At 54.9% G+C, this 22,449-nt stretch overlaps 1 protein-coding gene across 2 annotated transcripts in view; it reads left to right on the forward strand.

Annotated features, from left to right (window-relative positions):
- The window catches only part of RUNX3 (RUNX family transcription factor 3), a 60,863-nt gene that overhangs the window by 32,779 nt on the left and 5,635 nt on the right, over nt 1–22,449 (forward strand). Inside the window, exons 2-5 of one of the 2 annotated variants that reach the window (XM_066270071.1) lie at nt 1,538–1,815; nt 3,680–3,836; nt 11,291–11,395; nt 21,388–21,546. In XM_066270071.1, the coding sequence (XP_066126168.1) occupies nt 1,538–1,815; nt 3,680–3,836; nt 11,291–11,395; nt 21,388–21,546 (699 nt within the window). The remainder of the gene's footprint in view (nt 1–1,537; nt 1,816–3,679; nt 3,837–11,290; nt 11,396–21,387; nt 21,547–22,449) is intronic. The other variant, XM_066270072.1, reaches the window with a different exon arrangement.

Here is a 22,449-nt window from a genome sequence, read left to right on the forward strand (position 1 = left end):
GTATTCCCCTCTCCTCTGTAGCCGGTCCCTAGGCCCGCTCGCCTTGCCTAGAAGGCGAGAGAAGAAAGGATTGTTTGACGTGAAGCCCCGGGAGTGGCTGGGCCGCGCCGCCAGGAGATCGAGCGAGGACCCAGGGCCGGCGGGCAGACCGTGCCTCGGCAGAGCTAGTGCATTCCTGCGGCACGGCCGGAGCACACCACCTGGGAAGACGGCGCTCCGGGAGGCTGTTTGCGTCCACGTGGAGGAAGAAAATTCCCTCCTTTGGAAGCCGGGGCCCTTTGCTTTGCGGCCTCCCCTACTCCGCAGTTTCCTTCTCGACACAAACTGGCGTCCTCTTCCACGATGCAGGACCGTGCTTACAAGTACGGGGGCTGGGGGCATAGGAGTAGGGAAAACCACTCGCGTTTTTCAGGCCCCATCGTGTTTTTTCAAGAAGCTAGAAACCTCCACAACGAAAAACGACGCAGTGAGGCCTGCGTGATCCTGCCAGTAATTTTGAGGGGTGAGCAGAGAGGAACGGGGTTAGTCGCCCCCAAAACGGATGCGGGCCGGCGGGGGACATCATCCCTCTCTATCCCTGGGGGTTGGCACCGAGGCCTCCGAGGCCGGGTCCAAAGCTGCACAAAGCTGCACAGGGCTGGGAGCTGCAGAGGCCGCTGTGCGAAGCCTCTTTGGGCTGCTCCCCGCGCGATGTCACCCGTCTTGGGGCCCCCGCGGCTCCCCACTGAGGATGCAGGCAGCGCAGGCCGAAAGCAGCTGGAGTCGGGGAGGCCCGACCGCAGGCAGCGGGGAAGGGGGAGAGAAGGGGAGGCGCGGCCCCAGAGACGGCGGCACATGAGCCTTCTGTAGGACCCGGACGTTTTAAACACATTTTTAGCCTCGGCCCCGGTTCCCTAGAACCCTCGAGGAGCCTAGAGCTACCGCACCGGGGCATCCGACCCCTGGCGTCCTCAGCGAGGCGGGGCCTTCCGCCCCTCCGGGTGGGGCGGCCTTCGGCGGTCCCCGGTCCTCCCCCCCGCGAGCGCTGCCGAGGTGCCCGCGATGGGGGCTCCGATTGGCTGCGCAACGCGTCGCTCGGGCCGGCCCCGCCCCACGGGCCTCGGGGTACTAACCCCGCGCGCCAGCGGCCGCTGCTCCGCCACTTGATTCTCGAGGATTTGTTCTGGGGCTGCGGCCGCGTAGTTGGTGGGGCGGCCGCAAGCGGGCTGCGGGGGCGGAGGACGGCGGCGGCACAGTCCGCGGGAGCCGCGCCACGGCCGAAGCAGACGGGACCGCCGCGAGGGGCGGGCGCACAAGGGTCGCGCGCCCAGAATGCGGGACTAGCGGGCAGGCTGCGCTCGGCCGTCGGGGCTGCGAGGCCTCGCTGCGGGCGGGCGCCGCCTCCTGCGCCCTGAGGCCCGGGCCCGGCCGCTTCTGCTTTCCCGCTTCTCGCGGCAGCGGCGGCCAAGGAGGCGCCCGCGCCGGCTGCCCCCGGGGGAGCCGCGCCGCCGCCGCCCGTCCGGCGCCCTGACGGCCGCTGTTATGCGTATTCCTGTAGACCCCAGCACCAGCCGCCGCTTCACACCTCCCTCCACGGCCTTCCCCTGCGGCGGCGGCGGCGGCGGCGGCGGCGGCAAGATGGGAGAGAACAGCGGCACGCTGAGCGCGCAGGCAGCCGTGGGGCCCGGCGGGCGCGCCCGGCCCGAGGTGCGCTCGATGGTGGACGTGCTGGCGGACCACGCGGGCGAACTCGTGCGCACCGACAGCCCCAACTTCCTCTGCTCTGTGCTGCCCTCGCACTGGCGCTGCAACAAGACGCTGCCCGTCGCCTTTAAGGTGAGTGCAGGGCCCGGGGAGGGTGACACCGGCCCTGGGGCTAAGGGCATCTCAGCTGCAGGAGCCGGAGCCGGAGCCGGAGAACGAAGGGGAGGGGACCTTCCCGCGACCCCGCAGCAAAAGCTAGGCCGCTGGGCGATGGGCCCTTTCGGTGTCGCTGCGCGGAGACTTAAGCCTTCCCTCTTGGACGCACCCCGCACGGGTGACTTTTAGGAGAGAGGCTTCCCCCCTCCACCTTCGGGGAGCCCTGCGGCGAAACGTTGATACAGTAACGAGCCGATGGGCTCCCCTCCAACCCGGAGCCCTCAGACACAGCCCTGCGGACAAGGGAGAAGAGAACCCCGGGACCAGGGCGAGGACACCGGAGATGGGGTTCGGAGGGTGGGTAGGGCCTACCCTCTACTGCCGGCACCCCTCCTCCTGCACCGCTTCAGAAACACTTCCTGCTCACGCCCTCAGCCTCTGGCTTCAGAAATTTTACACCGGGCGACTCTGGGCCGGTATCAGCGTCATTGTCCCTAAACGGTTGCGGCCGGGATCCCAAATGTCAGACATAGACTGGGGGCGCTCCTACTCCTGGCAGCCCCCAATCATTCAGATGATCCTTTTCTCTTTGGCAGGGAGTAGGCGAGTGTTTCATTTTCATTTTTTTAAGGGGGCAGCGAGATGAAACGAAAACGCCTTGGTTTTCCCCTAAACCTCTCGCAGCTGCCGTGAGAAAGGGCAGGGCAGGAAGGGCCAGTGGCTGGGGGTGGCGGTGCCCGAGGTGGCTGGAAACAGCGGCTCCTGGCAGCTGAGGCCCTCCTTGCTTCCCATTAAGACGGCTCCAAATTGGAAAAAAGGATGAGTGGCTCTTTGAGGTCTCCCGGGTGACATCTTAAAATACCAGTGGGGAAAATCTCATGGGGGGGTGGTGCTGAAGAAGAAGGCCTGTGTGACTTTAATCCTCAGATCGGAGGTTTTACTGTCACTTGGAGCTTAAAAGGAATCTTTGAAATTAAAAGAAGACAGGATGTTGACAGGAAATCTGGCCTTTTTAATCAGACCCCAAACATTTTCTCCTTGAAATTTTTACCATCTGGATCCCTTAGTCCCTGCACGCGGTGGCCACGTTTAAATGGCTGTGACTGTGTTTGCAGTCTGATTCCTTTTCGAAAGGCATCTGCCTTTCCATGCTCCTAGGGGTGAAGGGTGGGGGAAGCCTAGACTGGGGGGGAGGTATCTCCATCCTGCAATTCCCAGCAGGTGCATCTTCCTGCTATCAAAAGGCCCTCTTGCACTTTAAAGGGGGTTTCTGTACAGACCCTCTCAAAAAAAAACACCAGTTTGTTTTTGATTTGAAAATGCGTTTTGCATTTTCCCTGCATAACGAATTCAGGCTATGCAGAGGCTGATAAACAGGGCCTGGGCCACATTTCAAGGCCAAATTTCATATTCCAAACGGCTCTTGCATTATTTGAGCCCCATTATTATTGTTGTTGATGTTATTTTTACTTAGAGATTTGGTTGCTAGAGGCAATGTTGATTCCTCTTTTGCTCCTTCAGCAAAAGGAAGGGGAAACTGCACCCTGCATCCTAATGACTGAGCCTGTTCTTAGCTCTCGCTTACATTTAATTGACTTGAAGGGGTAATTTCGTAGGACATGGCTTAACCAATTTATCTAGAATTTTGGTAAGGAAGGTAGAGATCTTTTTGTTTTGTTATATTTGGGGAAGGTCTCTTGTTTTTTAAGCCTTTTCTCCACCCCGCATTTGAGAAATCCGCAATGCGCCGGGGGACCGGGGGAGCCGCCCGCCCCAACCCCTCCACCCTTTCCCGTGCCTCCCCCTACCTTGCTAAGCTGTCTCCTGCCCGTGCCCTCAGGTGGTGGCGCTGGGGGATGTGCCAGATGGAACAGTGGTGACGGTGATGGCGGGCAACGATGAGAACTACTCTGCTGAACTGCGCAATGCCTCCGCTGTCATGAAGAACCAGGTAGCCAGGTTCAACGACCTTCGCTTCGTGGGCCGCAGTGGGCGAGGTGAGCGGAAGGGAGACCACGCCAGCCCAGCACTGGCAGTAGCAAAAGATGGGGGAAGGAAGCTGAGAATAAGGCTTTGGGGTCCCAGTGGACCATGCCCAATTCTATCTAAAACAATGGTCTGGAACCTCTTAGGGTGTTACATACCTCTTTGAAGAGGTGAGGGAAGTTGGGGGTCTCTTGCCAGAAAAACAGCCACAATTGTCTCCCAGTTTCTGGGGTGTACTAACTCCTGAAGCCTACCATGCCTCCCCTTTCCTGATTAAGTGCCCTGATTTCACGACAGATGCTGGGAGAAGATTAACAAGCTCAAAAGGGGGCCTTGTAGGTCTGGCGGCAGGCGGTTTAGAGGATGAATCCTCGGTCTGCGGGGGCCCAAGCACCCCAGCCACTCTCCCCACTGGGGCACGTTCTCCCCACACTTCGAGGCTGCCTCTCCGCAGCTGTGGTCTCCCAAAGCCACAGTTTCCCCAGCCCTTTGAGCCTTAACGTGGTTTAGAAAAGAAACGAATGCATACAGGATGCTGAATACTGGAAAGCGCGGCTCAAAGGCTGCCATCTCCCAGCCTGCAGTCGAGGCTGATGTGTCACCCTCCCTGTCTGATCTACCTCGGGCAGTGTGGCGGGAGGCAGGACCAGACGCAGCTGTGGCTGCTGAGGATGAGGGGCTGCTAGGACCTGAAACCCATCACCGTTTCTGGGTGGAGAAGTCCTGGAAACCCTGCCCTGGAGAAAAGGAGAATTGAGGGCTAACTAGACCTTTAAGACTAGCATGCTGAAAATTGGAGAATGCCTTTCCCAAGCACCTGGCCTGCCCATCCAGCTTTGTTAAGAAAGGAAGCTAGGTTCCCTCTGCTCTCAGTCTCAACAGAGGCGAGGCAGAATTGCACTTTTCATCACCAATAAACAAGACCTTTTCAAGGTTTTAGTTCCCTCTCAGCCGCCAGCCCTGCGCGGAAGTGGGCATCTGGGCACCATTTTTTCCTCTTCAGCCATTCAGTGTATACATACAAATGTCAAACATATTTTGACTTTTCAGCATTAATTAAAACCAGGGCATTATTTGCATGTAATAACTGTTTACTTGTTACTTTTTATGAAACTGAAATAGTTTACATTCTTTCAAACATTTCCTGTTCCTGTTGGCTCCTTTCCCCATGCACAGATTTCTTTCAAACGTTGCCCTTAACTGGTTGCAGGTTGATGGATGGAAAATGTTTGCTTTTATGAATTAAGCTTTCATTGCTGCTCCTAATTAGTCTCCAAGCTCCTTTTGTCATCCCCAATATCTCAAGCCTTTTGCAACTTAATCCCGGCCCCAGCCCTGAGTGGAGAGTCGCTAGCTGCCACTGGTTGGTGGTGGCTTGCTCGGATGCAGCTCGACTGCAGGGCGGCGGCCCCTTCTGCCAGCCCAGGTGGCAGTGGCAGTGAGGGAGGTCCACTGTAGCTGCAGCTCCTGGGGAGGCAGGCAGAAGGGAAGGTCAGTCCCTAGAGCCCAGCATGGCATCAGGACCATGGCACCATACCCCACCTATAGGAGGTACGACGTAGAAAGAGAAGAGGTGATGATTCTTTGAGTTCCCTGAGACCTTGCCTAGCCACTCTGCTGCTGAAAATGATTTTATTGTGGCACTTATGCCCACACACCTGTGCCCAGCATGCTCCTGGAGCAGGTACAGCAGAGGCCAGACTGTGGCCCTGGAAAAGGGATGCAGGAGGCTGAGTTTCTCTCACCAGTCTCTGGTCCTGGGAGGCAGGACAAGGCCTGAGTGGACATTTCAATTCCTCTGGAACTTGACAAGATGTTCAGACTTCAGAGGCTTGTGGTGTTAAACAGCCCGGGCTCTAAAACCTGCCGACCTGGATTTTAGTCCCCAGCTCCACCAGGGACTTGCTGAATGACGTTGGGCAATTGGCTTCATCTTTCTGTGCCTCCGTTTTCTCATCTGTAAAATGGGGATCATAATGGTATACCTACCTCATGGGATTTTGTGAGGGCTAAGGAACTTGGTACAAGTGTCTCATTAGCATATACTGAGAGCTGGATACATGTTAGAGATTTCATTACTTCAAATGCCTGGGACTGGAAGAGATCTTTGTAGTTCGTTTGAGTGGTGACAGTCACTGATTCTCTGATTCTGGTGCGGTTTGGGCGGGGGCGGGGGAAACCCAGAAGGTGTGAACTGTTGAGTGGGAGAAGTGGAGGCGGTGGCAGTGAGAAGGGAGGGCGAGGGGTCCAGTGGCAAGCAGCAGCGCATCTGCAGTGCCCAGCCTGCCCATTGGGAAATTCCCTCGGAGAGAACAAATCCGTGATTGACAGACCGTCTGGGCTACTTCAGGAGAAGGGACATGTTGGAATTTGGGTTCCAGTGCCTTTCCTGGGCTCTCTGACTTCTGCCAGGGCTTAGAAGCCAGATGGAAACTTCTGATTGTTTCCTTGCTTCTTATTCCTTGATTCTGTCTTAATTCCAGGAAGATACTTTTCCATGAAAGACATACACACCACCACCACCACAGAGCTCTCATGATTAGCCTGGAGGTGTGAAACAAGAAAAGGAAGGGAAGGAAGCCAAGTCATTAATGTCTCCTGCAGTGATTAAGGCCGAAGTCCCCACCCTGCCCGATACAGCACCCCCTTCTTAAATAATTTATAACGCACCCTTGACTGTCTCACAATGAAACGTGTAGATAACGTAGCCTACCTACTTACGCGCAGTTTCAAAATCTGTATAATCCCATAGCTCTAATGAAAAGGGGGGGTGATTTATAATAAAATACCTACTTGAATATATAAATGTCGGGCGAGACCACATTGTTTGGTGGGCAGATGCTTACACACATGGCAGAAGCCCTGGGACAGCCACAGCAGGTCAGACAGGGGAGGTGTCATTACTCAAAGTCTGAACGTAACATTGCCATCAATGACATGATTTTCTGAAGTTGTGAGCAATTCTTGGCAAAGTTCTGAACAAAAGTGGGTTTTCTTTGTTTGTTTTTAACAAAAGTTTTTGAACACTGTCTTTCCTCTTGGAAAATTCAGTAGACATTACAAGTGTGCAAAAATTTTTGCCTTGTTTTATGCAAAATTTAGTTAGGTTCGTGGCTCAGAGAATCCTTAAAAGCAAGTTTTTCACGCACAGGGAGGATGCATACTTCACTGCCCTGTGCATGCTGGCCATTTGCAACCCCCTCCTCCTCCCCATCCCACCTTCTGAGGACCACATGCCACAATCCCCAAAATACCCTCTAGGAGGCGGCCACAGGCCTGGGTGAAAATGAAAAGAGCATGAGTTCCTGAACCATCATTAACTGGTTAAAAAGAACTCGTAGCATGTGGAGAGAGATTTGGGATGGGATGTGTGGGTTGCAGGTTTAGGAGGACCACAGTTTAGGAGATGAATGACTTTGGCCAGTGTTGAGAAAACCCAGTGGTTCCCTGAGACATGGTCCTTCCTGCTATCCATAAACCCCATGATTGGGGCTTCTGACAAAGGAACCCTGGCTAAGAGGGACAGGGACTTGCCCAAGGTCATACTATCAGACCCAGTTGTATGAGCTGATTGGTCCAGGGCCCCAGGTCCTGTGGGAATGTCTAGGGCCACTCAGAGCTCCAAGGGGCAGCTGTTTCCAGATTAGGACTTCTCTCACCCCAGGGAGGCCCAGCCCTGGGAGTGCCTTGGTTTATAACTCTTGGTTCCTGGCTGATTGCAAGTTTTCTTGGCTTCCTTCTCCAAGAGGGGGGAAAACATGATGGATGGGTTTGCTGCCAGGCAGAGAGGGGCGAGGGGCACTCAGAGAGATAGATCGCCCTTCCCCTGGTTCCCAGGGTCCCTGCCACCTGCTCAGCCCTCTGACTTCTCCCAAGTCCCAGCCTCTGCCTTCCTTCTGCCTCTAGAGGAGGGTTGGTGACTTCAGGGGTGGGCTGTGGTTTGCTGCCTGGTGGGGTGGGGGCTTCTCACAGCAGAACTTTAACATCTGTGTGGAGGGGCAGGCTCCAGCATAGTCTAACCTTTCTGGGCCCTGTCTGGATACCGTGTGACCTGTCGACTCATTGCCGCTCTGCCTCAGTGTTCTCTTCTATAAAATGGGAGCAGTAATCTCTGCCCTTAATTCATTTAACAAACATTTATTGAGTTCCTGCTATGTGCCAGATGCTGTCCTAGGAGCTAGGGAAACAGCAAGGAACAACACAAAAATGCAGGCCCCAGGGAGCTTGCAGTCTAGTAAGGGAGACAAATTAAAATAAGTAGATGAATAATTAGAAGTAATAAGCATTTGGGGGAAATCAAACAGGGAGGGTGAGAGTGGCAGGGTCTGTGATGCTTCTAATTAAGCTTCTTAATCTTATTTCACCCCATGGACCCCTTTGGCAGTCTCAGAATAATGTTTTTTTAAGGAACAAAATAAAATACAAAGTATTACAATGAAACCAATTATATTAAAACAGCAAGATGTCTTTTAAAATTGTGATAAATGTGTCTCTCTGGCAGCATATTAAATAATAAGATCTAGCAATGGGTCTGATGACGACCATGGTTTTGAAGTTGTGATGAGCATCAAAGATATTTTAGAGAAATCTGCAATGTCTGTAATGTGATATGTAAATATCTATGACGTCTGTTGTGACAAGGTCACAGGGACTTCTGTAATGCTCTGTGGCTCGTTGCCTATGTTTATACTCAAGAGAGATGCTAAATTTTATTTAGAGGTTAGGGAAAATACAATTGCCTTTTTTTTTTTTAATCACAGGCATACTCAGTTCTAAGAGGAGGCCACAGATGTTAAGTTAAAAACTCCTACTTAAGTTAGATCAAGTGACCAGGGAGGGCCTCACTGAGAAGGTGACTTTTCAGTGGAGACCTGAGGGAGGTCAGGTGAGGAACAGGGGCACTTGGGGGAGTTGGGGCCCATCTGGCCTGGCAGTCCTCCAGCTGTGTCCCCCCCCCCAGCTCTGGGCTGCTGTCCATCAAAACTCCCCATCACTTGGCAGCACCAAGGAAATGATGGACAGAGAGGCCCAGAGACCCCCAAGTGTGCCTGACTGGTTAGGGGCAGGGGTACCCAGGGAAGAAGTGACCTCACGGTGAGGAGAAATGGGAGGAGGGTCCCCTGGAGGGGGCGGGCAGAGAGACTGAGCCCACCTGCCTGGCATTTCCCGAGACCTTCTGTTTCCAGAAACCACGGAAGGTGCCCCTGTGGTCTGAGAGCAAGGGGCCATATCTGTCCCTCTGACCCAGGACGCCAGGGCCAGGACTGATTTTTGGCATTTGTGTCCCTGCCTACAACCAGCTAGCTCAGGAAACTGCTTCCAGAGAGAGCCCACTTTTTCCAGGTCCAATCAACTTCAGTCTGAGCCTCATCCCTCTGCCCCCAGCCCTGCTGTCTCAGAGCCCCCGGGTTCCTCTGTGTGGCCCCAGCAGCTGGCTGGTTTCCTTTGGTTCTGGAGTCTTTTGTGTCTGGGGCTGGAGTTTTCCCTTGATTGCTGGATGAACAAGTGCCCAGGAAGAACCGCGCGGAGACAACTGTGAGCGCTCAGGCCGCCCTGGGTTTCCCTCGCCCACCTGTGCAGGAGGCTAGCAGCCCCGCCTGCTGCCTTGGAGCGTTGTTGGGAGCACAGGGACAACAGAGGGTCCACTCGGGCAGCCTCCTCTTGGTGCCCACCCTGGGGACACAAGTACCTGGGAAAATGGCCCCTGCCCCCCAGGGAGGGTGCAGGCCTATAAGTGGGGTCCAGAGATAGGGGTGCTCAGACAGGGGGCAAGTTTGACTTGGGGGATCAGCAAGGCTCTCCCACCCTGTCCCAGTCCCGTTTTTGTGGAGACTTTGATGATAAGAGCTGGCAGAGAACTGGTGGGGTGGGAATCGTGCCCTTACCTTACACCACATGGACCAGTAACATCCCAGAAGAATCAAAGAACTAGATGTAGAAAGTAAAGAGAACACTGTTTATCAGAGGCAAACCTTTAAATGCCTTGTAACCTAAAAACGGGAGGAGAAATCACAAACCAGAAATAGAACTGAAAATTGCAAAACAGCTCGGAGTCAGAAAGTGAAATGAAGAGACCAGCGAACTGGGAAACTGCCACAGATACGACATGGAAAGAGTCCAGGCGCTTAATCCAGAGTGAGGCTTTAAAGGCACTGAAACCTTAATAGTAAAATATCAAAGAACATGAAGCCATACTTTGTGTTGGGTTAGGATTGATAGTAAACATATAAAAGGTTTCCTTCTCACTAGTAAATAGAGGAAAGGCAAGTTCAGTCAGGGACATTTCAAAGATCTTCTACCTCGATAGACATGGTCACGATGCTGGTGGCAGCAGGGTGACAACGCAGCTCCACACCAATCACGATGACTCTTTCCAGAGAGTCATCTCACTAGAGATATCAGTGCCCTTAAATGTGTCCCTGCCCTCGGGTGCAATGAAATCACTCACCACTTCTTGGAATCTACGCTGAGGAAATAAGCGGAGATGTAGACAAAGATTTTTATAAACAGAAAGGTCATTTTCATTTTATTTCAACTGGTAAAAAAAAAAAAAAATAAATTATTATTTTAAAAGTCTTTATTTCCCCTCTCAGGAATTTTGAATGGGGACTTTGGAGCCAAATGTCTATTTAAAAATAGAACAGAGTTCTGGAAATAATAGTTGTGTCTGCAAATGAAATGTCTGCAGCTCCCAAATCAGTCCTTTTTCAGCCCCAGCCACACGCCCCAATGAGAAATTAGCCGCAACGTAGCCCAAAGGAAGGAGTCGGATAAGGGATGGATGAGGCTCCTGTGACTTGAAATACTTTGAAGCCATTAAAAGTGAAGTCAGTGAAGAATTTTTAATGATATGGGAAAGTGCTTATGATGTGATGTTAAGTGAAAAAGAAAAAGCAGGGTACAAAAATATATATTTTAGAATCACTGCAAGTATTTAAACAAATACCCACACAAAAAGGATCGGAGGAGAAAACACCCGAATAGTAACAGTGCTTATCTCTGGCTAGTGGAACAGTGGGCGTTTTCTTCTTTTTTCATATATATATCTTTTCTGTTCTCAAAATTTTCCATAAACATCACTGATTACTTTCAGGACAAAAAATACACACACACACACACACACACACACCCATCCTTGCTCCTGACCCCCGTATTGCAAGGGTCTCTGGATAGAAGGAGCAGCACAAACAGGACAGTAAGCGGAGAGGAAATAATCCAGGGCAGCCAGAGACGGGGTGGGGTTTGGGGGGCAATAAAGTTGGTGCCAGACCTCCCGGAGCCTTGAATGCCAACTCCAGCAGCCTGAATTTTCCCCAGAGTCCCATCTTCTGCCCAGGTTCAAAGGAGAGAAACCTGCCCCTTCTAAAAGGTTAGGGGCTTCCTAGAGAGGCAAATGAGGTGGGAGACCAGGGTGTTGTGAATGGTTCCAGGTACCAACCTCCTGCCTTTTCCCCACTCCCCTCAGGGAAGAGTTTCACACTGACCATCACCGTGTTCACCAACCCCACCCAAGTGGCCACCTACCACCGAGCCATCAAGGTGACTGTGGATGGACCCCGGGAGCCCCGACGTAAGTGCCAGAGTCACTGAGTCCTCTGAGTGGAGGAAGGAGGGTCCAGAGGAGGAAGAACAGCAGCAGAGGTCAGGCAGGTGGCACTGGGCCCTGGGAGCACTCCTGTAGGGGTTGTGGCCCTCTGCTCTGCACCCCCACACACTGTGTGCCTGCCAGCAAAGCCCAAAACCCTCTGTGCCGGGCTTCGGCGGGCTAGTGAGGAGACTGGGGCAGAGAGAGAGCAGGGTCAGCTGACCCCCTCTCCAGTGGGGTAGCTGCCGTTGAGGGCCTGCTGGGCAGTATGACTGTCATCATTAAAGGAAGGAAGAGACTGGAAAAGGCTTGAGAGAGAAAGGGGGGGGGAGAGAGAGAGAGAGTGTGTGTGTGCGCGCGCACGCATGTGTGTTTGGGGCTGGAGGTTGGGCCAGGTGTACTCTACTGCACCCCAGCTTCCTCTGCCAGTTGCTGAGGGAGGCCAGATCCCTTCCTTGGACAGTTTTTCTTTGAATCTTAGTATGTGACTTACTCAAGTCGCACAGAGCCCAGGCACTCTGACCCCAGGAGCCACTCTCAAGACGAGGAATGCAGATTTGATTCTGCAGATATTTATTGAGCACCTACTTACTATGTGGGGAGCCCTGGTCCATGCATTTTAGCACCAAAGAGAGTTTGTGTTTAATTGCTTCTGCCTGCTGAAGGACCTGGAATTTGCAGACTCAGATTGGGGAAACTGAGGGGCAGCTGCCACAGAGTGGGCCAGAGGCCTGTGTTCACTGGATAAATGAGTGAGTGAATGAATGAAACAAAGAATCACCTGGCCATCTCTGGACTGGCTGCCTCCTGAGTTCTGAGCAGAGCTCGCGTCTGGACTGTCCCTCATGCATGCTCGCCTGGTGTACTTAGAGCTGCCTGTCCTCTTTCTTTGTCACTGTGGCCTCCTGCTGTTTAGAAAACCCTCTCACATTTATTGTCTCAAGTGGGATTCTCATGATAGCAGAGCCAGAGGGTCACCCAGTTCCAGTGAGGAGAGAACACTGAGATCCTGGCCAGGGTCTCACACTGTCTTAGCTTTGGGGAGGCATCCAGTGTCCCAGAGACGGCCTTTGATCCCGATTCTGCATGGACTAGGCTTGGGGAGTGGGACAAGCTCCGGTCTCTGTCAGTGCCCAGCAGACTCACAACAGGAGTGTGACTGTGCCAGGGTGTGGTTAGTGACGGCCACCCAGGCAGGCCTGCCTGCCCATCTGTCCAATTTCTGAGCCTACTCCAGTACCCAGCTACCCGGGAAAGGCTCAGAGCTGGGCCCAGTGGCCCTGGAAGGGTTTTCTCCATGCCTCTCAGGGCCACCTCCTACAACCTCCCCTGAGCTCCTGTACATGGTCATTAGGCCCAAAGGCAGTCAGCTTCTAGCAAGCACCTGTTATGAACAGATTCCTGCCAGCATTGGATGTGGATGTGTTCATGCCCGGCCTTGGGCTGCATAGCCCTGGACAAGTCATGTCTCCTTTTTGGCCTCAGTTTTGTCGTCTGTGAACTGGGTCAGTGATCCACAAAATCTCCAGGTGATGATGGTTGGGAAACCCTGCGGGCCACAGGCCATTGTGCAGAGAGTAGATTGTGAGCCAGCTTGCCAGGCTGGGGGACCTTGGACAAATTGCTGACTTCTCTGGGCCTCAGCTGCCTCCTCCAGGAAGTGGGATAATATCACCCACTCTGTGTCCCTGGAGACCAGTGCGGACAGGTGGGTTGCTTCTGGCTGCAGCAGAGGGAGGCCCCTTGTGAGTTGCTGGGTTATGGTGTTCTGTTATCTCTGGTCCTCGGCCATACTACCATTAGGGTGGCTGCTGAGAGCTCCAGGCTATGGCAATAGAGGTATAAGTTTCTATTGAAGGACTTTGACTCTCCAAGGGCAGAATCAGGATGGACGGGAAACCACAACTGGGCTCAATGTGACAATGTAGCACACAGAAGCCACTCCCCAGAACAGTGAGCACCCAGTGCAGAGAGGCACGGGAGCAGGGTCTTGGAGCCTGGCAGAGGGTTTCCCAGGACCAGGCGGTGCCGGGAATCCCTCAGAGCCCTTCCGTGTTCTGCCCTCCAGCTGCCCACCAGCCCCCACTGAGGCCCCTGGATCAGGGTGGAGACTTGGCCCCTACTCAACTCCCCCTGCCTGCTCTTCCCTCCCGGGGCCCCCCAGACCTGGGAGAGCTCCTTCTTGGAGTGAGTTGGTGGGGAAGGGGTGGCACAGGAAGAAGCAACAGAGGAAAGAAAAGTTGGGCCTGGAGATAAGCCTGAGTCAGAGACCAGGCTTGCTGTGTGACCTGAGGAAGATGGCGTCCCTCTCTGGGCCTTGGCACGTGTCAGATCAGTGGTTTTAAAATGACCTTTTCAACAAAATCTTAGCAGAAGCTCATTTATAGAGCAGCCGTGGGGGGAGGGGGCCATTCGCCATGTTCCATTCTGAGGACCTGCTTGCCCCTGCCCCCATTCCCGCCCTCGGGTCAGGGCTCACCAGTACCCTGGGTTCTGGTCCCAGCCTGGCCTTTAGCCTGTGACCTTGGACAAATCCTCTTGCCTTCTGGGCCTCATTCCTCACCTATACATGAGGCCAGCTGAGCCCTTGCTGGTCATAGGGCCCTCCCTGAGGGCCAGGCCCTGTGGGAAGTCTCCTTTAATTGATCCTTAAGAGCCCCAGTAGGAGACAGGCCAAGAGGCAAAGCCACGTGCCCAAGGGTGAGCTTCGGTGCCCCCAGGGCTCCAGCCTGGGCTCAGGGAAGCCAGCCACTTGGAAGGGCCTTCCCACCTCCCTGTGCTCATCTGCAAAATGGGGATGATATTAGCATCTTCTCTGGGGAATTCTTGTGAGCATTAAACCAAGGTACCGCTGCCCGGCATGCAGGAAGTGCCTGAGAACCCTCATGGATATCACAGGGTTTTCTTTCTGGGCCTTTCTCCTGCTTTGTGACCCCCCTGCCCATGTGAGGGCTGAGCCTTTTTGGGGTAGGGTGTAGGGACTGGTCCAGGGAGCCAAGTAGTGGAGCCTGCAGATACCTGAGGCTGCTGTGGGTTCTGTGGCTGGGTCGTTCCCCTCCGGTGCCCTGCAGAGCGTGCCCGAACTACAGCCAGGTGGCCGGCTGGGTTTGAAGGCTGGCTTGGTGGCTTCCTGCTTGTGTGGCCTCGGTTTCTGAGGTTCTCAATGCTGGTGTCCCTCACAGTCACTGGGGGCTAGTTAAAAGGCAGGTGGCTGAGCAGGATCCAGGGTCTGGGCAGGAGGCAGTACAGCGCCGGGTGATTCTGCTGTGGACCATGGTTTGAGAACTGCTCACCCCATGTCTTCCAGGCTTAGCAGGTGCTGGTACCTGCAAGGGTAGGACCCAGGTTCTGAATCCTGTCCGAGGCAGAGGGGGCAGCCTTGCTGTCATACTTGGGCCCTTCCCAAGAACATATATAGAATGATTTCAACAGATATTTTCCTAGGCACCTACCATGTGTCAGGCACTATTCTAGAAGCTGGAGACACTACAGTGAACCCAACAGATGGGTTCTAGGCATTTTGGGTCTCAGACAAGTGGGAGAGATGGTAAACATTTCTGTTGTCACCATGGCAATAGGCTCCACCTGATCTGTGCCCATTTTTTCTCTGTCTTCCTCTCAAACACCTTCCTCCTCACTCTCCCCACCCTATCCTCCTGGCTGGTCTTCAAACTGGGCAACCACACCCCTGCCTCAGGGCCTTTGCACTACCTGGAACACTCCTCCCAGACACCCCCAGATTCACAACTCACTCCTTCCCACCCCAAAGTCTTTCTTCAAATTTTGCAGTGAACCCTTTTCTGATCACCCTGTTTCAAATCACGGACACACAGTAGCGCGCCCTTTTCCCCTTATATTTCCTGGCTTTAATTTTACTTTGAGCAATTATCACTTTCTAAGATGCTTTGCAGTTCGCTCATTTATTCCCTTTCTTACACACACACACACACACACACACACACACACACACACTATTTTATATGTTCCACAAGGCAGAGGGTTCTCTCCTCTGCTTTGCCAGGCGCTGGTGCAGACTCTGGAGTACAGAAGTGAGCACTTAGTAGGTGTTCAGTAAACATTTGTGGAATAAAAGTAAACAAGTGATTAGCTAAAGCAAAGCTGGGGCAGAGTGTAGGGGATGGGACACAGCAGGGGTAAAGGACAGGGGAGACCTCCTGAAGAGGTGACAGTTGAGCACTGGCCTGAAAGAAGTGAGCAGTCATTGTGGCTGCCGGAGGCTCCAGACGGCATGGGCAGGAAAAGCAATCCTAAGCCTGCAGCTGGACCTTCGAGGGTCCTACGGTTGCCACAGTTTTGTCCTCTGCTCCAAGTGTGGGGAGTTGGAGGGATGCCTCAGTTGAAGAGAGCCAACTACTCCTGGCCCCAGCTCCCAGGACCCCCATGTGTCCCAGGGGAATTCGCCTAGCAGGAGGGAAGGGGTTAACCTCAGACCTCCCTGGTTCCCCTAATCAACCCCAGGCCGCTGGAAGCCCCAGTTGCAGCCCTGGGAAGGAGCTGCTTGCCTCCCTGCCCGCTGGCCCCCTGCCAGCCACCGATGGGCTTTCATCTGCTCACAGGGGGCTGATTCACGGCAGACCACCCCGGGCCCAGCACCCGCCTGCGATTCCACGCGGTTGTTAAGAGTCGGGTGTAAATCTCCTGACAGGCCGCAGAATGGGCCTAGGGCCCGGGTGCCCCACCCCACGGCTGGGCAGACAGTGGCTGCTGTGTCTGGGTTGTGGCCGCACCAGAGCCGGGCCCGGCAGCCAAGGAGGCATCCGAGTGGCTTCATATGGGTGAAAGGCCCCATAATTGGGAGCCTTCATTGTTCCCCACAGATGACCCTGGTCCTGTGGCCCTGCCCGGCTCCTCTGCTCCCTGCTCTCTGCCCCTGTGGGCCTCCCATCACCCTCCACCCAGCTGAAGTGGGACACTAAGCTGGCCTCCTGCCAGTCAGACCTCATGGCCAGACACCCTAGCTCCCCTCTCCTGGAGGTCTTAGAAAGCCAAGACCTCTGCAGCCAAGCTCCATGCAATGTACTGACCATTCTAGGTTTGACCTTGACCACATGCCTCCACTTTGTCATCTGTAAAATGTGACCGTAGCAGAGGTGAGAGGGTTGTGGCCATTGGAGACAATACTCATGGCTCACCTGGCACAGTGTTTGGTGACGTTGGAGGGGCTCTCAGTGGTTTGAGCCCAGCTGCTGGAGGCTGACATGCCGCCTGAGCCAGGTCCCGAGGGTGAGGTGCTCCCCATCCTCCCCGCAGAGTGCTCCACTTTTAAACACTGGGCTCTGTCCTCGGCTCCTCCTCGCTCTCCGGGGTTGATGGTGTGTAACCATTGTATAAGTGTGGAAACTGAGGCTCAGAGGAGGGAAGGGACTCGGTGGGTTAAAGCAGGGCATGTTTAGAGTTGGCCTCTCAGCACTGACCTTCAGAGCAGGGCAGGGCTCCTGATCAAGTCCACTGGCACCTGTCATCTTCTGCTCCCACACCCGTCCTCCTGGACCTGCAGAGGCCGCTGTGGGCTGGGCCTACCGGACCTAAACACCCAGTGTCTGGAGCCCCTGGTCTCTAGAGCACAGCGTCCTTTCCTATGGGATGTGCTCCAGGAAGAGGAGGTGGCCGGGTGCTCCCTGTGTGACCTCCAGCCTGCCACTGACCACCTCCAAGCCTGTTTTCTCACCTATAAAGTAAGGACAGTGTAGACCTCCCACATGGTGGGGTGGAGAAAGGCAGTGCACGCCACCTGCTCGGACCCTGGAGAGGCGGAAGCGCCTGGTGTGTGTGGATGCTGCTTCGTTCATGCGCACTTGCTACTGCTCACGGCCCGCAGGGGTGCTGGGGGGCTCGGTGCCGGGAGAAGGGGCTTCCTGGAGAGGAGGCTCCTGGGCTGAGCCCCAAAGGGCAGGAAAGCATTCCTGCCTGAGCTGTGGCTGTGAAGTGCGACAGCAGAGAATACTCGAGAAACCCCGTGAACAGCCGCAGCAGGAGGAAGAGGTGGTACGTGGGCCCCTGAACAGCCAGCCCCGCCTTCTACATTCTGGGGCCCCGGTCTGGCCAGTGGCTGGTACTTGCAATCTTAAGTCATGGACTTTCCAAGCGAGAGGGGCCTCAGAGAGCAGCCCATGCAGGGGGGAAACTGAGGCACGGCGAGAGATCCCTGTTTCGCTCCCACTGTGGGTAGCTGAATGAAAGAGGCCTATTCTACAGGCCCCTCTTCTTTCCTCGGGCACAGGAAGTTCCGTTCTGCTCCCAGTGTGAAGGCCGGCCTCGTGGCACTGAGACTCTCGGGCACCCCGACTGCGTGGAGCCTCCTCGGTTCCTTGCTCCTCCCTGGCAGTGGCTCCAGCCTTCCCCAGCAACAAGGAAGCAGTTCCCAAAGTGCTATTAAAACTCTCTTCCTCCAGGAAGTCTGCCCTGTGTGAAGGCAGAACAACACATGGTGGGAATGTATGCTCTGGGGCCAGGTTACCTGATTTATATCCCAGACCAAGCATTCGGCGAGGGTCTCATCTTGAAGCCTCAGGGGCCCATCTGTACAATGGGAGCAACAGGGAAAGCATCAAGAGAAAGAACACTGGACTTTGTGTTCTTGGACTTGTTGGGTTCTGGTTGACAATGCTGACTCTGCTGTCCTGGCTTTGTGTCCCAGACACGACTTACCATCCTGGCCTCCATGTTCTGGTCTCTAATATGAGGGTGATCATCCTGTCTCCCTTGGAACAAGCTGGGGTGGAAGTTCCTGTCGAGATGGCAGTGACCCACGTGGCTAGAGGGCGTTCACAGAACAGGTTTAGCCAGCACCACCACCTGTGAGGGTGCCATGATGGGGACCCTGTGGCTTGGGGTGGGAGAAAGGGAGAGTGACTTTAGTGAGGCCCCCAGAATGCAAGTGGCAGGGCCCGGCCTCGAACCCAGGCCTGCTGTGAACCTCACCCTCATTCTGCTGGGCCACAAGAGTCACTGTAAACACTTTGTACACAGTGTGACTCAGAAACGGGACTTTATTCGTCAGTGACGATAACAGCAGGGCCTGAGGTTTTGCACCAGCTTTGGTGTAGCCCCATTGGCTCACTCTGAGCTTGCGGTTGACAAAGACACCCAGATCCTTTGTGCTCAAGCTGCTGTCAGGTCAGCCTGCGGTCTCCAGGTCCATCTGGCCGGCTTCCTGCCGGGTGAGAGAGTTCTGAATGTATTCGTCCCCCAGTTTGTTCACTCTGCTCTGCCATTTTCGGATGCATCAGCAGCAAGGGCAACATTTCCTCCAGGGCTGAGGCTGAGCCTTCCAGCCCTCCCCAAGAAACCGTGTCCTCAAGGGTGTCCATTAACCAGTTCTCGGGGGCTGAGGTTACATAACTAACCGGACAGTGAAGTTTCGAACATGGTGGTTACAAACTGGCAGCCCCTGGGCAAGACACGTTCTACAAAGTGGTCAGTTTGGCTTTTTGGTTGTTGTTGTTCAGTGTTTGAATTAACTGCCAGCATATGAAATATGGGAGATTTCATATAAAAGCAGGTTTATAGTTTCTCCTGGTCAGTCGGAAACTCTGGCAACACTGAGCCCACCCCCACCAGAGCACCAGTCAGCTAGACTAGGTGGTAACTACCCCTCTGATAAGGCACATCCTCCCTAGTCTGCCCCAGTCCCCACTCGTCCCATGTACCTCATCTACTGGACTTGTCAAGCCCCCCATAGGCACCTCAGTTTTTGGCCCTGGCTCCAGTCAAACTCATCCCCAACCCACATTTCCTCCTTTGTTGCCTGGCTCTAGGCCTGGGGTCTTCTCATGGAAAAAGTGGGTTCCCTAGATCTAGGTGCCTTGCTGAGCCCGCTGTGGCTCCCAGGACTGCCTGTTCCATTTCTAAGGGCTCTCAGGTGCCCATTTGAGCTTGTGGCAGGGATGGGTAGGGAGCATGGGGACCTGTGGGGTCTGGGGGTCCCAGAATCCATTGCTTTCCCATTTTAAAAACCAGATATCGGCCCCGGCCGGTTGGCTCAGTGGTAGAGCGTCGGCCTGGCGTGCAGAAGTCCCGGGTTCAATTCCCGGCCAGGGCACACAGGAGAAGCGCCCATCTGCTTCTCCACCCCTTCCCCTCTCCTTCCTCTCTGTCTCTCTCTTCCCCTCCCGCAGCTGAGGCTCCATTGGTGCAAGGATAGCCCGGGTGCTGGGGATGGCTCCTTGGCCTCTGCCCCAGGCGCTAGAGTGGCTCTGGTCGCAACAGAGCGATGCCCCGGAGGGGCAGAGCATCGCCCCCTGGTGGGCAGAGTGTCGCCCCCTGGTGCGCGTGAGCATCGCCCCTTGGTGGGCGTGCCGGGTGGATCCCGGTCGGGCGCATGCGGGAGTCTGTCTGACTGTCTCTCCCCATTTCCAGCTTCAGAAAAACAAACAAACAAACAAACAAAAAAACCCAGATATCGAGCCCATTTCTAGGCCTCTAGCTCTGTCCCCTCATTCCCAGTGCTGGTCAACACTGCCAGGCCCCAAGGATGCCCTTTTCTAGGCCTCAGGAAGGGCAGTGAGGAGTTCTACTCTACCTCCCAGCTACTTCTCTCTCCTTCTTTTCTCCTTTTCAATCTAGAAAGTTCCCCAGGTCACTGCAGACCTGAGGACACAGGCAAGCCTTGCCCTCTCCCTTGGCTCCTCCCCAGACTTTTTTTCCCCCCTGAGAGATCCTAGGTATGGGAGATCCTTCCCCCTTCCTCACTCTGTGACCTCAGGCCAACCTCTTCTCTGAGCAGCAACTTCTCTTGCCTGCCAGAAGAAGAAAGGGCCCCCACCTACCTGGCCTCCTCCCTCAGTGGCCAGGCAAGCAGAATGGGCCAGCCTCTCTGGGGCTGAGCAGCAGAGCCCAGGAATGCCCTGGCCTGTGTGTGAGCAGCCCATGCCCACATCTGCCCAGGAGAAATCCCCAGAAACACGGAGGTGGGAACAGGCACGTTCTCGGGAGTACCACATGTGAGGGGATGATGCAGGGAATTTGGAAACAACCTAAGTGTCCATCTGAGGAGAATGGCTGAGGAAACTCAGTGTCCAGGTGATATGCCTAGCAGGCGCGAGGGAGGGCTCCTGGCTCCTGAGGGAGGTCTGTGTTCTGGGGCTGGCTGCCTCCCGGTTTACGGGTAAGATAACTGAGGTGGTGCTCCAGGGTGTACTGCTGGGAAAGCAAGTTACAGAATGATGCAATCAGGCAGAGACCATTCAAGAAAGTGCAGTGAGAAACTGTGTTTTCCACGCATGTGAAACCAAAAAGGGCTGGAAGGAAAGACCTCACACGGGAGTTCTGGGGAGAGGCTTGGGGGGACTCAAAGGAGCCATAGCCATGTTGGCAATGCTTTTATTTTTGTGGACATTCGAGTGTTGCTTGTGAAACGTAAAATGTGTAATTGAAATGTGTGTGTGTGTGTGTGTGTGTTCGTTCGTTCCCTGGAAGCTTGATGTCTTTCAAGAAGCCTTGAAGGTGGCCTCAGCTGGCTACATGAAGGGAGGGGGAGAAGCATGTGGGCCCCAGGGTGACTCAGGGCTGGATGGGGGCAACTGGCCCATTTCAGGGCCACCTCCCAGATGGGGGGCGTGGGGTCTGGGGTGCTGGGAGGCAGAGGGTGACAGCACTCCTGGGTTCTCTCCCTCATCCCCTGCAGAAGCCTGTTTGAGTCACTTGCCCATGCCTGTTACCTCAGTTTCCCCTTCTTCTAAACAGTGTGTTTTAGGGATTCAGGTATGAGAATGAGCATTTCTGCTCAAGGAAGTCGGGCTGAGATCAGTATGGCAGCCCAGGGCAGTACATTTGAGGATTCTCTGTTCAGAAAGCCTTTGGAGAACCTGAGAAAAGAGGTTGGTAGTGACCTAAGGGTTCTTCCTGCAGAGGCCTAAGGTTAGACCTCAGGAAGAACTTCCCCAGCAGACCGAGGCGTTTCTGTCCCCCTGAGACTCTCGGGAGCCAGCTGCTGACGGGCTCCCCATGCTCTGCAGGACACCGGCAGAAGCTGGAGGACCAGACCAAGGCGTTCTCCGACCGCTTCCCAGACCTGGAACGGGTGCGCATGCGGGTGACACCGAGCATGCCCAGCCCCCGCGGCTCGCTCAGCACCACAAGCCACTTCAACAGCCAGGCCCAGACCCCCATCCAAGGTACAGCACAGCAGGGGCTGTGGTGGGGGTGGGGAGGACGAAGACCTCGACACGGTCCTTGTGCTCCAGACCAAAAGCTCATCTGGAAGTCACTCTCTGCTTCGCCCTATGTCATAAAGGAGGCAGCTGTGCTCATTTGCTCCTACAGATGTTTTCCTGAGGGACGCTCTGGGCCCAGGCCTAGGCGAGGCTCTTCAGTCATTCACACAGCAAATGTTTATTGGCGCCCACCATGTGCCATGCCGGCACCTAGCCCCAGGGATCAGCCTGGACAGACACGGTCCCTGTCCTCCAGGATCTCACTGTCCCCTGGGGAAGTGCGCCTTAATCTCATAGTGTACCCGTTAAATGGGGTGTGACTTGTCCAGGGAACCTGTGGCAGACACCTCCCCCGCAAGCCTCAGCTTTCTCACCCGAAGATGGGGTGGTGGTGGACGCCTCTGCCCAGGGCTGGAGTGACATTCAAGTGCTGTGACTGCACTCAAACTCTGTGAACTGGAAAGTGGTGTTGCAGCCCTGGAGAAAGCATCACCTGGGGAAGGTCCCATGGACCCAAAGACTCCTCCCGAACAGAAAGAAGGAGAAAGGCCTCTGGGCTGAGGCCCAGGAAAGGGTCCCTATCCCCATAGCCCGGATGCATACATCAGGCACAATCAAAGCTAGACCTCAGGCCTTCCAGAGTAAGACGGATGCCTGGCACACAGCAAGTGCTCAGTAGATGGTTGGATGGTGAACATTGACTCCTCTCCCGGCTCTGTCAGCCAGGGGGTCAGCCTGGGGGTCGGGCACAGCAGGCTGTGTGCGCAGCGGGCCCTTGGGCCAGGCTGGGGCAGAGTGCACTCCTTGGCAGTACTGAGTGGAGGCAAGAGGGCTGGTTGCTGTCACGCACTGTGGGTGTCGTTC

Source organism: Saccopteryx bilineata, chromosome 3 (genome assembly GCF_036850765.1).
Source record: "Saccopteryx bilineata isolate mSacBil1 chromosome 3, mSacBil1_pri_phased_curated, whole genome shotgun sequence".
NCBI classification, from domain to species: domain Eukaryota; kingdom Metazoa; phylum Chordata; class Mammalia; order Chiroptera; family Emballonuridae; genus Saccopteryx; species Saccopteryx bilineata.